Source organism: Cloeon dipterum, chromosome 4, assembly GCF_949628265.1.
Source record: "Cloeon dipterum chromosome 4, ieCloDipt1.1, whole genome shotgun sequence".
In the NCBI taxonomy this organism is placed as follows: Eukaryota; Metazoa; Arthropoda; class Insecta; order Ephemeroptera; family Baetidae; genus Cloeon; species Cloeon dipterum.
The window spans coordinates 965,853-981,794 of NC_088789.1; the positions used below are offsets into that span (position 1 = coordinate 965,853).

The 15,942-nt window shown below is 37.7% G+C and overlaps 1 protein-coding gene across 1 annotated transcript in view; it reads right to left on the reverse strand.

Moving 5' to 3' along the window:
- Positions 1 to 15,942, reverse strand: part of LOC135943621 (guanylate cyclase 2G) — a 47,419-nt gene that overhangs the window by 19,734 nt on the left and 11,743 nt on the right. Inside the window, exons 2-6 of the mRNA XM_065490262.1 lie at positions 15,305 to 15,556; positions 9,761 to 9,858; positions 9,540 to 9,692; positions 5,081 to 5,212; positions 170 to 403 (exon numbers count right to left, since the gene is read on the reverse strand). Of these exons, the coding sequence (XP_065346334.1) occupies positions 170 to 403; positions 5,081 to 5,212; positions 9,540 to 9,692; positions 9,761 to 9,858; positions 15,305 to 15,556 (869 nt within the window). The remainder of the gene's footprint in view (positions 1 to 169; positions 404 to 5,080; positions 5,213 to 9,539; positions 9,693 to 9,760; positions 9,859 to 15,304; positions 15,557 to 15,942) is intronic.

A 15,942-nucleotide genomic window follows, 5' to 3' on the forward strand; every position in this document is an offset into this window, starting at 1 on the left:
TTAATGCTAATTTAATAGTTTTCATGAAATAACTGAATGGTGTTTTTTCCAGATGTTTTTTTGCGCATTTCAAAATTGGGAAACGCTGACGAAAACTGGTTTTCAAATATCAACAAAATTCTGCAATTTTCGGCAACTATCCTGTAGGAATTTCAAGAGCGTGTGTTACCTTTCGTGCACATCGGTCCAGTTGGAGTTGAGCCTGCGCGTCATCTCCTCGCCGAGCTGCAGGGCGAATTTGAGCGACGAGTTGAGCAGGTCGGTGCCGAGCACGTCGTGGCGCACGTACTGCAGGTAGTTGTGCGGCTGCAGCACGCCTCGCCCGAAGAAGTTGAGCCCGTACACCATCGAGATGCCGAAGTTCTCGATGCTGCGCAGGATGTTCTTGAACGCGATCAGGTACCTGCCCGACAACAATAAACACAATGTAGCAAAAAACATTTTTTGCTAGGGGAAAAATGCAGAGGGAGGAACCGCCGGTAGAGAGCAAAGTTGGCCGATGGAAAACTTTTGCCATCCCGAGAACATTTATTTTATTGCACGGCTGTCCTTCTGCGAGTGGGCGGAACGGCCTGAGGAAAAATTGCGAGTCGAGATGAGAGGAAATTTTGGTTGGAGGAAAGCATTTTTATCTGTTTAAGGTGTCATTTATTGTAAAGTTTGTTTCATGTGCGAAAATTAAAAATATTTAAGAACAATTGTTTTCAAGCACCTTCGAATTTTCCGGAAAATTCCTGTAAAAAATCACTTGAAGACAGTCTTGGACGAAGTTTCTGAGCACACCAATCGATTCGTGAGGGTCGAATTATGCAAAGTGGATATTTTTTCCGACCAAAAAGTGCAGCGCGACGGGCGAACTTATTTTTCCCGCCAAAACAATATGAACTTGTATGCGAGAACTGCGCATGCGTAAGAGTTGGCTGGATCTGACAAAGTCATTCGCACAGCCGGTCTGTCTGTAAGTGCTCAAACCAGCTCTCACGCATGCGCAGTTCTCGCATACAAGTTCATATTGTTTTGGCGGGAAATAAGTTCTACTTGCGTAGGCACGTCGCGCTGCACTCTCTTGTCTTTCAAAGGCAAAGAAAAAAATCGATAAAATTTTTTAAAGATAGCCAAAAGTTGGCTGGGGTCTTCATTAACATCTCACGCCATCTCACGAAAAATTAAAAAACATTCGTGCAAGCCGTTATCACATTATTGCGCGCAATTTTCCAAGTGTCCACCTGGAAAAACAGAAAATCCAAAAGTGTCCGAAAATGGTCAAGTTGCAATTTTTGGAGCTGTCATGAAGTCCTGATTCTTAAAATGTTTGGTTTTTTTAAAAAAATTGGATCATTTTAAAAAACATTTTTAAAAAGTTTTAATTTTCTGAAATTTCTAGCTTAAAAATTGTATAACAATTTGAAAAAAGCTCTGATTTAAAAAAAACTAATACATTTTTGGAATCAGCACTTTTATCCAAATTTGATCATTTTGATCAATAATAATAATTCAAAAAATTTAAACATAATTTTAAAAACTTTTTTCACAGAAAAGTGATATCATTGTTTTCTGGAACCGATTTGGATGCAACATTAATTTTTTTTCTACAATTAGAATTAACGAAAAATTGATCTTGATATTTTCTAATTTTCTCCCAAATTCGCCGCACTTGACCGCATTTTTCGGCAAATTTCGATTCCTCTCGTCGAGGTGCGTTTCTTTTAAAGGAAACTCTTTGTGTTGAGATAAAAAATATAGTTTTTTTTTTCACTAAAAATTCCAACTAAACTATCACGATTAAAATGTAAGATAAAAAATAACTTTCACCAAATAAATCATTTTCTCCCAAATATGGATTCAAAGCGCTGAAAAGTTTTCCCGTATTTCTCTCTAAAAATTTATTACCCCTTTGCAAAATCCATTCCCCAATGACTGATGAGATTTGAGCACGTGCAGGGCGCCTGCAGGGGGCACAGCCCAAAGTAAAAAAAATCCACTCGATGAACTTTGAGCGGCTGATGTTGCCTTTAGAAAGTTGGCTCCGTCCGAGTGGGAACTGGGAACTGGGAACGCACCGCCGCCGGCGGGCGGCGGGCTCTCGAGAAATGTACACAAAGTGTGCGAGTGGAATGTATGCAGCCGGTCGGGCATGCGTGCGCGGCAAAAAGGCTATTCGGCGCGAGCCAGGGGCCTTCTCGCAGCGGCTGAAAGGCCTTTGTTCGCAGAGGCAAGTTGTAATTGTGTTACGACGCATGATGATCGTTCAAAGAGCTTCTCGGAAAGAACGATTCGCTCTTTGCAGCAGGCGCCGGATCAAATTAGCGATAATGATTCCGCGAAATCTAACGGAGAGAGCATTCAACTCCCCTTCAAAAGCATTTTTTTTAGGGAATTTCCCAAATTGGACAGAAGTGTTTTTTGATTTGGAGTTTTTTATGATGTGAATGTAAGTTTAATGGTCTAACTCTAGCAGAAAAATGTCCAGTAAAGTGAACTGACTGTTAAGTTAAATAATTATTATCTGTTCTACACGAAATCAGTCTTTAATAAAATTATTGAAATTGAATTTTTGCAATTTACAGAAGCATAAAAACATCATTTTGTGCATTTAAATTAAATATTGGTAATTGTATGTAATTCATTCGCCATTTCTTTTTTAAATAAATATAGCAATGGTTCATATTTGTTCTTTCAAATAAAAAAACCTTCTGTTATAGCGTATCAGATATCATAATTAATATTTTAAGGATAAAATTCATGTTTACCCTAATTCTGAAATTAGACTGTTGTGAATCGTGAAAATTATTGTTTGACGTAAAAGATAATGTTTCACGATTTCAACCCACTTATAAACCCACGAAAAATGCAAAAATCCACCAAATATTTTCAGAAATCAATCCAGATTTATTGCTTACCACGTGCAAAAATTTCAAAAATTTCTGATTTTTAATTTAATTAAAATAGTTGATCGATTTCAATTTCTTTCAAGCTCCTTCCGATAGATCTGGTGGCTCATTCTCAGGCGAATATTTTAAAAGAAAATGCCTGTGGTACCTTTCAGACAAAACTCATCTGTCGGCGGTCGAGTTCGCACTGTTAGCAGGGCCTCGTGTCCGATTCGGGTCAGTTTTCAGTTCACGCTTTTCGGGCAATAAATCTTCTGCCTGGAGCAGAACCGCAAACAAAAGCGGCGGGGCCAAGAACAAACAGCCGTGGGCAGGCTTATTAATAATATCGGTCTTAATAAGACGAATGGCCGCCGGTCGCGTGAAGCATAAATTTGAATTTTCCGCCGAGCAAGACAGATGGATAGCATTTCCCTCTTGTTATTATCGTTGTTTCTCGTCTGTTTGCCGAGTGATAACGACGCCGTTTTCACATAACGACCGACGCCAGTGATCTATTTTCGGGACCGACCAAGTGATTTGTTTTGGTCATTCGCCGCGATGAATCATAATACACAACGCACTTTGTTCGCACGTCATTTGCATTAACGCTGATCGCCGTGACAAAAGGGAATTAACTTTTATCGTGATGCGTCAGTTGATTTCTTTTTTAGCAGTTTTTCCTGAAATTGAGGATAAATAGGAAGATATTGATGATGCCTTGGTGAAAAGTTAAACAAGTGATTTTTATTTTAAATCCAGATTTCATTCAATACGAATATTTAGATGTTTTAAATTATATTTTGCACAAGTATCTGCCAAAATAATTTTGTTTCGGTCATAAAAAATTAATAATTTACAATTTTTTAAGAGATTTTTTACTATTCAATATTAAATAGTTTGATACATTGTATTTTTTAAATATAAATAAATATAATTTTAATAAAAAATTAATTGTTTGGTAAACGCCAAAATTTTAAACTGAATAACAAAAAAACCATAGAATTTTACGTTTGTTTAATTTTAAAGACCTATGATATTGATTTATGTTAATTTTTCCAATGCATAAATTATGTTTGTAATTTGCAATAAGATGGAATATGTTGTGAGAAAATCTTCACCTGAATGTATACAAGTCGATAAATGAAATTAATTAAATCTGCTGATATTATTGTTACAATTAAAATTAGAAGGAGTTTTTCCCACTGCACAAAATAATTTAATTTATTCACGCTAAAATTTGTGCCTTTAATTTTTTAACCAAGTTCGTTAAAATGTAATATTCATATTTTCAATCGATGGAATAGAATATATAATTAATATTAATGATAATGATATTGACGAATCAAATCATGCTATTTAATTTTTTTAATATAATAAATTATTAAAATATACAAAAATTTAAAGATGAATGCGAGGAGTGATAGTGAATTTCTCCGCAAAATCTTTTGACACACATACAGATTAGGACCTACGGACCATTTATAGTTGAAATAAACACACAGAAAGCTCTGTAAATTTTTCTGAGATGATTCTCGAATAAATTCACTTAATTTCGGGTATTTGGATTTTTTTCCAAAAAAATGTAAAGTATTTCTAACGGCCAGTTGAAATTTTCAGACGAATTTTGCACGAAAATATTAAATTTGAGAAGAATTTTCTCTATAGGAAAAAACTGGAAATTTCATCATTTTTCTTAGTTTAGGCAGTTTTTGACGCTTCTATCAACTGGTGAATTTTAATCAGGCCAAACACACCCCTTTAGAAAAATTACAATTTTAGAGAAAAAAATAGCTTTCAAGACTCAAAAGAACTATATTTTGTATCTTCTCACAGTTAAATTTCCATACTTTTTCTCACCCCGGAAGCAATTATTTTCCTTCACTGCCGGTATAATTTGAAAAATTGGATTTTGGTCAGAAGTATATTTTTTCAAAAAATTTTGTTTTTTTCCCTTACGTATTTCTGTCTGAAAGTAGCAAAATCATCTAGAAATAAAAAAATCATCTGTGCCGCTGCTCTAGCTTTCAAGGTTGCAGCGCATTTCATCTCTTTGAGATGACAAAAGAGCAGATTGCAGCTCGTTAGCCGTGGCGGCCGCGGCGAGCGAGCGGAATTACGGCTTTGGCTTGGCCGTCACACAGGATACGCGCGCGCGGGCAACAACTGGGCGGGCGAATATATTAAAAGCGAGTGAGCGAGAGACGTACCTCCACACGCCGCTCGTGTCCGTCTCTTTGATTTGGTTTGTGAAGTGGTCGAGCAGCGCCGCATTCACCAGGTTGTACCAGCCGACCATCTCGGTGACGTTCACGTCGTCCGTCGTGTTGGTCACCCTCAGCCTGCAAATAAAGCAAAACCGCAAACGCACTCTGCGTCAGTATATACATAATATATATCGATCGCGAAACACGGGTATTAACCATAAATTTCATAGAGCCGACGTGGGTGGCATGCCGCATGCGAAATGGAAAAGTTTTTCTCTCAATTTGAAATCGGAAATCGTTTTCCTTTGATGTTCAATATCGCACTCGATTCATTCCGTTCGTACTCTTTTTTTTCTGTATGTGTTTACTGTTGCTCTGCGCTCTGTGAGTAGAACTGTTTTTTGCTAGACTAGAATATTTTCATTAAAGAAGAGTGTTTGGTACAATTATTTAAGCTTCACTACGATACTCTCTATAATGCCTTGCCCATATCACTCCGTCTAGAGCCACGTTTCAGTGAGTTTTCGAATGCTTTGCATAACTATGTACACGCTAAAAATTTTATGATGCTGATGATTATATGGGTTAAAATGTTAAAAACTTATAAGTGCAGAGATACTTATGGACACATGTTATTATTTTTGTTATTTGTATTTTTTCTTGTGTGTATGACTGTATTTACAAATGGATGCCTGCATTGTACTGATGACTTCAACCTGATCTATTTTTGTAGTGACATGCCGTAAGTTAAATAAAGATGAATTGAATTGATATAAAAATCAAAATGGCTGCCAAAAACTTTATGAAATGAACCCAAAAATTCAAATATTAATTTTTCTCTTGAGGAATTTTATCTACTGTATTTTATAGTAATTACCATTCTAATAAAACTATTCAATAGTGTATGTAGAGTGTAGAGTAAAAAGAAAGAATCTTATTAGGCTTGACAAAGAAAAATTCAAACCACTTTTTGGACCATTGTTTTTGAATTTTTTTAAGGAGGTCTTTTTATTTATAAAGATCGTCTCTGACGAAGCTTCTGAGCACACCAATCGATCCTTGAGGGTCGAATTAGGTAAAGTGGATATTTTTTCCGACCAAAAAGTCCAGCGCGACGTGCGAACCTTTTTTCCCGCCAAAACAATATGAATGCGAGAGCTGCGCATGCGTGATAGCTGGGTACCGCACTTGCAGAGATATCACCTGCACGAATGACTTCTTTGTCAGATCCAGCCCGCTCTCACGCATGCGCACTTCTCGCATTCATATTGTTTTGGCGGGAAAAAAGTTATACTTGTGCTTCGCACGTCTCGCTCGACTTTTTGGTCGGAAAAATATCCACTCTACTTAACTCGACCCTCAAGAATCGATTGGTGTGCACAGAAGCTTCGTCAGAGACGGTCTTTAAATTGAAATCAACTTATTGGACTCTCGCTGGTTATTGAAATTCCACAGAATACTATATCGAATGCAATAAAACTGTCTCCTCATCTTCTATTCTTTCTCGTTTTATAGTAAGTATCTTTTTCCGAATGAAAAGTGCGCGGCGTGACACACATTGGAAGCGGGAAGACGATCGAGTAAGCAAACCTCTTAGTGGTCAGTGAGCATTTATTATATTATATTGTCGGCGCGGGCGAGCTGCAGCGAGATAATGCCACGGCTGCTGCTCTGCGCGCGCGGTGACAAGAAGTTATTGGAGCGGCAGATCGAAACGACGCTAAGATTATTGTTCAGCCGCTCTGAAAATGCACTGCGAGAAAAGGGAACGAACCGTAAAGACGGATATTGAACTCGTATCCAGCACGAGTTTGCTGCAAGGCTGACTTGCTAATTAAAACTCATATGAATGCTCAAGCAGAAAACTTTTTCCATTTCAAAAGTCACAATGGCGCCACATTTGAATAATCTTTCTTCTGCGGATACAGAATATTATGCAAACACGCGACTGCTGAGTGAAGATTTTTGGCAGATCTCAGATTTTATTAAAATATTAAAATCGCTTCAACTGCAAAAAATGCATTGGGCGTAACTTTATTTTTTTATAGTTAGTGTTAATTTTAATCAGGGGAGTTGAAAGGGGTGGGGGTGAAAATAAGAGCCACTCTTTAACGCTACAGTTCAATAAGGGAGGTCAAGACAAGTCAAACGGTGTGAGATTTTTGCAATTCTGACTATTACAATTCGAGATTTGGCCAAAACAAAATTCACCCCTCAGTGTTTGAAGCCGCCAACAGATGGCGCCACTGTATACTTTCGATTTCAGACTCAATCCTACCCAATGTGCATTCTTCACTAAAAATGTTTTCTTTTGACGTGCTGAAAACCAAAATCGGATAATCCAACCGCCGTAGAATCGTGAAAACCATTATTTATTTTAAATAAAAATCCGTTCCAACGTTTCTACGGCGAATGGTTGGACAGATTTTGGTTTTCAGCACGCCTAAAGAAATAATTCTAGAAGCAGAGTGCACAGCAACAGAATTGAGTCTTAAATCACGGAGCAAAATATATATTTTTTAGAAATTTTGTTCATAAGTCATAGCTTTGTTCCTATAAGCTATGCAATTTTGGATTTCGGAAAACTGAAATGGAAAAAGTTAAATTCAAATCGATAGACTTCTCTCCAACTTTGTGTCACTTGTAGAAATGGAAATTTTATAAAAAATGGGGCAAGTGTTACATAACTCTTTTGACGGAGAAAAAAACCAGAGGGATTATTCTAGAGAGGAAATATATAAGTTGCATGAATTACACGGGTGCTGCAAAGCCATAGCGACAGCAATCATCGGATCTTTTCATCGTCAAGCAGTTATTCGCATATATCTAAATGCAAAGTGCGTGATAGAGTTGAATAAAAATGAAAAAAATTGTAGCAAAGGGAAAAATCAATTTGCCGTCCGGGGAGCGTTCTCGTTTCTCGATTGAGCGCGGCATTAAAATGCCGAGTGGCTGTGTGAACAATTCGAAAGGGGCACGCCCCGAGATTTAGGAGAGCGGCACGTTTTCCTGCTGCCGCCGACGCAAATAAACACACACATACACACAAACAAACAGACGAAAAAAGGCTCCCGCAGGGTGTTTGTCTAGCATGTCGTTTTGTCGCCGAGCCGAGAAGTGTTACGGCCGCCGCATGTAAATTTATTTACGTTTTACGCGAGCACAAAGAGGCGCGCGAAGAGAGTCGTTTCTCGTGTAGCTGTCGCGCGCTCCAACAGCCACTCGATCAAAACTGCGCCCCGCGCATTTCCCACTACCCAGCATTCGAACTGACACTCTGCCTCAATCTCCTCGCCGTCTTTCGCGAAAGGGCTGCCTTGCCCGATTTAATCCGTCAAGCTGCTGACGAAATTACCCACGACGCTTTCCGCAATTTCGTGGCTTCGAAAATTCACCAATTTTGCACTGCGCAAAAATACAGCAATGGATTTTTGCTGGAAAATATTTTAGGTTAAACAATAGAAATTTACAACCAAGAAATTTATCACCAAAGTGGTGAGATATTTTTAATTTTCGAGAAATTCCACTACAAAAAAATTACAGTTTCGGCTTTTTGTGATATTTGAACCTCCAAATCTCGGGTTCTAATTATCAGAATTGCAAAAACTAACCACCGTTGGACTCGACTCAACCTCCATTAACCAGCCAAAGTGTTTAAGAGGTTCTTACCCCCAGCATCCCCTATCAACCACACTGCTTTAATTTTGATAGTAAAATTAATTGAATTTTTTTTAATTATTCTACAATCCTTCTAAATTACAACCCCATCCCTTCTTTCAAAACTTAAATTGAAAAATATTTTAAAAAATTAAATGCAACTTGATAAAAAAAGTTATCGAATGTTTTATATAATTTTTAAGAAGGTATAACAACTTAGGGGTGTAGGGTAAGCATCCTTAAACCTTCAGCTTGTCAGGGGAGGTTAAGACCAGTCTAACGGTCGGTAGTTTTTGCAATTATGAGATGCTTAGAACCCGAGATTTGGAGCTGCAAAACTAAAAAAGTTCAACTTTTTCGAATTTGGGGGGGGGTCTTTGCACCTTCAATCTCGGATCCTAACCATTAGAATTGCAAAAACTACCCCTCGTTAGACTCGACTCAACCTCCACTAACCCGCTAAAGTGTTGACGGAGTGCTTACCCCTAACCTTTCAACCCCATGGCTTCAATTTTTACAAAAAAGAGTGACCACCATTCCTCTGCCACCGCTCTCTATTGCATCGTTCAAGCTCTGTTCAGCTGGTCAGGGGAGGTCGAGATGAGTACAACGGTGGGTAGTTTTTGTAATTCTGATAATTAGAACCCGAGATTTGGATTCAAATTTTTTAATTTAATTTTTTCCTTCTTTATGTTGCACCCAATCACCCAGCAAATTATATTCCTAAATCGCTAATTTTGCGTTGCATGAGCATAAGAATTTGAGCAAAAAATACCAATTTTATTACAGATCTGAAAGAACTGACCTGAAAGCCAGGAGGATTTCGGTAAATCGTTCAGCAGTGGTGAGAACATCCGCGTTTTCCGGCGCCAGTCCGTCCACTTTCTCCGCGATGGGCCACGTGGTCACGTTGGCGATGGCCCACAGGGTCTTCTGGAAAGTCTGCGTCAGGTTTGCCCTGCCAAATTAAAAATAAAAAAAAAATAAAAAAATTCTTACAAAATCAATAAGGATTTAGACACATACCTCAGTGAACTGCCATTCGTGTAGATGTTGTACGCAATCTCGGTTCGCTCGAATTGCAAACTGGTCGTCAGCTTGCCCAGCTCGGTTGCAACTGTTACCTAGACAAAAAAGTTAATTTCTTATTATTAAATTTGATTTTCCCTGTCGAATTAAATTAGATTAAGTGAGAAAAAACGTGTCTCTTCTTTCTGCAATTTCGTCTTTCGTGTGCTCACAGGTGCGGTGCGTTCTGACAAAAAGAAGAGGGCGCATCCCTTTTGATGAAAATTTATCAAGCGTCGCCCCAATAGAGCAGGCAATTTAGATTTGCCCGCGGTTCACCAAACTCGGATTCGGCGGGCCCGACTTGATGGCCTCATTTCGATCACAAAAAGCTATTTCCGAAAGTAATTTGGGATGCTCGCGGTAAATGGAAAATAGCCATTTTCCGCTCTGATACGCATTCACTTGGACAATACTCCTCATCATTTTTCTTTTTTTTTTTTTAATTAAAAAAATGTTCAAAATGGTGTCACAATATACAATAAAAGCGAAGGGCATTTTTTAATGATTTCTAAAAATTTGGATAAAATCGTTATAAAACAACCAAATTCAAAAGATTAAAACCTTATATTTATGGTAACCAATATTTTTTAATTTTTAAAGGCATTATTGAAAATTATTCACTGCAACATTCTAGAAAAATGAAGCTTGATCAAATAAAAATAGTCAAGAGTGTTTTCTTGCTTTTTATGACAACTTTTCATCGAATGCATACAATTTTCTTGCATAAATTATTATAACCTCCAATTAAATAAATGGAAATTAGTAACTTGGTTTTTACACCACGGTCCAGGTCCGGATTCACGCGACACGCAGACATGGAAGATTACGCCGGGAAAATTACAAACGTAAATGAAATTGGCTAGGAAAATTTATCAGAACAATGAATATTTATGTTTGTTATTTCGTTACTATAAGAAGTGATTAGCCCGGTAATTGGCGAATCGACCGTTAGATGGCACATCAGGCTAATGGAAATGTAACAAAATTCGCGGGAGTGAAACAATTAGGTCGGCACGCCTCTTTTTCAACGCTTCTGATTGGCCTCCATTATTTCGACGCCATATCGAATTCTGACCGGAGGGAACTAAACACAGATCGCAACCCGGACCCCGGTGTTTTTTTTATAAGAAAATACCATCCCTGTTGCAATAAAATAGGTGACTAAAATCCAGCAGCCGATGGAAATCGGCCACACTGACTCCTTTTGACACTTTGATGGACGTAAAAGCAGACGAGAGCGAGTGGCTGAGAAAATTCGATTCGCCTCCGTTCTGATTAAATTAGCTAAAGGTGATTTCCGATCGAGTAGACCTGCGGCGATGCATTATGAAAAATGAGCAAAAGAAAGCGCTATTTTCTCTCGGGATCTTTTTCTGTCTGCTTCCTCTCGTAAAAGCCGCTCTCGCGCGCAGATAACAATGCAGTTTGACCGGTAATTTATTGCGCCCGCTATCCCGCTGCTCGGGCAAATTAATTTCAGAAAGAGACGAGCCACAGGGATATTGCCCATGAAGGTTGCACAATGTGTGCTTCGAGGGGAGAACTCTTATTAAGGCCGTCCGAAAATAGAGATAGCGGCTTAACTGAAATTTGGTGCGATTGACGAGAGTAAAAGATAGACTCTGTTGTTTATCACCGCACGCCGCCTATGACAGCGTTAGCCTGTAAGTTTCGGAACTTTCAAAGCGTCACAGGAGCTATTAAAAGCTTGTAAAAAGCTAAAATGCTAAAGTTGACCAGTTGTATAAGCATTTAATGTTCGAAGCTACCCAACAGATGGCGCCACCGTATACTTTCGTAATAATTTTTCGACACGCCCGCGATGGTTGATCAGAGGTGGAAAGCCGCGTGTTACACATAAACAAGCACACGGCTTTCATTATCTACTGTTTAAAATAAAAGAATTTCACATGGAAGCTCTACCTTACTATTTTTGTAAACTTTGTGATAGGAACGTGAACTTTTATCGTTTCCTGAGCTGTGATTAAAATCAGATGAGTCTGACTCAAGGCGCTAAATTACCTGAGTAGAGTGAGTGACTGACCCAAATTAAAATATCATTTTATGTGTTGTACATATATTATTGTTTAAATAAATGCTTGATTAATTGAATCAAATTGAAAATAAATATTTTGATTTAAGGTTGAATAAATATAAAGAATACAGAAAGTCACAAAATTATTAAAAATATTTTTTTAGAGGTGTTGAATCTTGAAAAGACCTTGGAGTTTCTCAAATGCTTAAAAATATGAAGGCGACTCCACCAAAAATATTTGCGATTTCGCTCAAGCAAAAATTAAATATTTAAATAAGAGATTCAATTTATTCAAAATTTTCTGACAAAATTAACTGGAAGTTTTGAGCGATAATTGATTAAACTGCGGATCAGAATTATTTATATTCTTCACACAACGATCGTAATTAACCCTTCTTTATATAGAAGCGTTTCATCTTTCAATTGAAACTATTCTTGACAGCAAAATATTTACACAAACAAGAAAGGAATGCAATAGCTACTTTAAATGACCGCGAGTTGCCTACTGATTATTTTGCACATTTATTTATTTTTCTTTCCCTACGCGTGGGCTAAAAAACACACTTCGCTTTAAATAGCGCTTGTTCACCTATATCGTTGCAAAGTTGTTAATTTTCCAAAATCTCATAATTTATTCTCACAACTATCATGAATGGATGTGATAATGTAGTAATTTGAAGCCAATTTGAAATTGTGACTTTAATCATTTGCGTTCTTTCATAATTGTGTGTTGCAACCTCTCGTGTTTAATAAATTGTTCTTCGCCCAATCAATATTTTTCTTTAAATAGAAGCGTTTAATCCACAGTTTTGCCAACCACATTCTTCGCCGCTAGATTAGATTTACACACGCGGCAAAAGATGTTTTGACAACAGTAAATTTTATATGAGTGACTTCATTTTCTTTTCTATCCCAAATGCATCTTTTGGATAAATATTTTGAGACTGATAACTTGCAATCAGTTTTTCTGCTGCGCAATTTGAAGCACGTTTAAAAGCGCGCACCTTTTTGCATAGAACATTAGAAGGTGGACGGACACACAAACACTCGCATATCAGTCGTTTGGAATCATGAAGCCCGGTTCTTTTCTTCTCCTGGTGGGACTCTTCTCCCTGGCAACATCGATTTCCGGTATTTTTTTCTCGAATTGAACAAAAATTTGCAATATATTTCTAACTTCCGAAAACATTCAGTCCAGCAGGAGGGCTGCGATTGCGAATCGCCACTGCTTTGCAGATGCTGTCATAATTACAACGGCACGGAAGGTAAAATCATTATTTAATTTTCTTTTTTTAATCGTTTAATATTTTTAAAATACGAAATTTCAAACCTATTTTTAGGTGGTTTCTATATTTTTCTAGTTTTTGGCTAAATATTTTATATTTATTCCCACTGATTTCAATGGAAAACGGATGATAAATCTGGAACAAGTCAATTTATATAAATAAATATATGATTTTTTGGTTTCGTCTTAAAACTGATATCTAGTATAACGATTTTTAATCAGAAATTAATCAAAATTCTTCGGTTGACCCATTGCAATTCGGATAAATGCTCTCCCCAGATAAAAAAATAAGCGAAAAACAGTTAAAAACCCGTCTCTTCTTGTCGTAGAAACGATAAGTAACTGATTTTGATTGTGTCCTCAGCTTGCAACAATTTATCATACTCTTTGGAAACCGGGGCCATGAACTACAGCCTTACCGTCGACGGAGAAGAACACGCCAAACATACCACTCTTAGAGGCAAGTGCTTTTTTTAGTTGGTCTCTGCGATAAATTTACTAATTTCCTTCCAATTATGTTTATAGGTATCGCCGGATTGCATAACAAGTTTTGCGTACACTTCTTGCGATTCGTAGAGTTAAAAGTTTGCTTGGAGTTCATCAACATTGACATCAGAAACATGTTCGCTTGCATTGAACTGGAGGCCACTTGGCGGTATGGACCCATCGCAAAGAAAAAGTGGTGTTTCGGAAAGAAATCACCACCCGCAGATCAAGATTAAAGAATCCGGCCGTCTCTTGAACCATATGTATGTGTAGTCAAATAAAATAAATAGATGTCTGTAAATGCAATGAGTATACGCTAGAGTTTCATTTACTCAACTCAACCAGGACATGAGTAACAAAATTTGAATGATTTGGAAATACGAAATGCAAGAGTAAATTATATAAATAAAAAATTAGTTTATTTTACTATAGTTTTGAGCGAAAAGGTTTTGGGGTGGTTGGCCTTAATTCCTTTTGTTACAGGAATTAATTTCTGTCACATTTTTCACGAAATTAATTTTATTCCTATGATCGATGGAATAAAGTGCCTTTAAATTGGGAACAATTTTAAATAAAAATTGACATAGATTAGGGAGTGGATAAAAAAATAATCAAGTATTTTCGGGGGGGGGGGATGTAATTTCAAGTTTTCTTGTAAATCATGCTTAGAGAGACGCCTTAAAATTGGCCAAGTGAGAACCAAAGATGTGTAAAGTAGACATTCATTTTGATGGAGAACTAATTTAAAATGTTGAAGCCCAAATAATATTTTTAAATTTTTTAAATTAAAATTTATTTTGCAGAGTTATTGTTATAAAATTGGAAAGTTTCTATATGGAGGAATATTTTTTAAACAATATAATTTATTTAAGAGTAGCTTCTTTAATATGTATGAGGAAGGATGAATGAATTGTTTTATTTGATTAAAATTTAAACTTTTTCCACCTGTTGATTATTGAAGTTTTTAAATATATTGAACTCAAATTTGAATTGGCCTTTGCCCAAGCAAATAACTGTATGCGCAAATTTTCCGCTTCCAAGAATTATTCTCATTTTATCCCACAGCGTAATTTATTTAGATTAAGAGTTTTAAAGAGGATCGATACTTCAAAGAATTGACCTGAGCAGCAGCGTGAATTTTTGAGAAAAGGGGCTGCAAATTTAGCACCGTATCTTCACTAGGACTGTTTCCTTACTTGAAATCATATTTTATTTCACAACAAAGAGTTTCCCTAAGAGGTTCCATTCGCTGTTGGACAGATCTCAACGAGAGGAATCGAAATTTTCCAAGAAAATGTGGTCAAGCGATGCAAATTTTGGAGAAAATTGGAAAATTTTGAATTTTTACAGTATCAAAAGGTTATTTTTTGATAAGAACAAATTGTTTATCGATCCAAGATTCCAACCAATTTTCAATGATCGCCCTGTATCAATCCACTGTTTTAATTGGATTATTACTCATTAAACCAAAAATCCCTTTACAAAATCCGATTTTATCAAATTTCCCAGCACAGACAGGGCCGTGTAAAAGCGATCGGAAGTTCAAGGTCGGACACGGTGGTGCGTTTGCGGTGACGTACGTCATCAGCGCGAGCGATATCTCGATCACACGCGTACGCGCACTATACGTACATATATTTTTTGGTTTCGGGTGTGTGGGGGCGAAAGCAAAGAGGCGTGAGAGTTTCCTCACCTGTCGGTCAATGTCGACCACTTCGTGTCTGTTGACGACAATGTTCCGCAAGGTTAGCGCGTTCTGCACGATCAGCGCGAGAATGGGCACGAACGGCAGCGCCAGCATCTGCAGCAGCTGCAGCCGCCGGCCCCTCTTCAGCTGCGGGTTCGTGCTCAGGCATCCCCTGTCCCGCTTGCCACCCTTGCTCGCCACACCGCCGCCCCCGCCGATCGAGCTCAGCGACAGCGAGCTACCTTCCTCCTCGTCCATCTGAAATTTGAATTCAGAAAAATTTATTAATATCCCTTTTTGTTCATTTTATGGCCGTGCAAATTTTCAGATTTGCGTTATTTTTAGCTTTCAGGAAATTTTCCATAAAATTTCGAATTTTTGGGTTCTTTGCACCTCCAAATCTCGGGTTCTAATCATCAGAATTGCCAAAAATACCCCTCGTTAGACTCTTCTCAACTTCCACTAACCAGCTAAAGTATTTAGGGGGTGCTTACCATCCCCTTTCAACCCCAAGGTTTCAATTTTGAAAAAAAGCAACCACCATTCCTATGCCACCGCTCTCTGTTGCATCGTTCAAGCTCTAAGGCAACATAGGGGTGCACGGCAACAACCCCTAAACCCTTCAGCTGGTTAGGGGAGGTTTA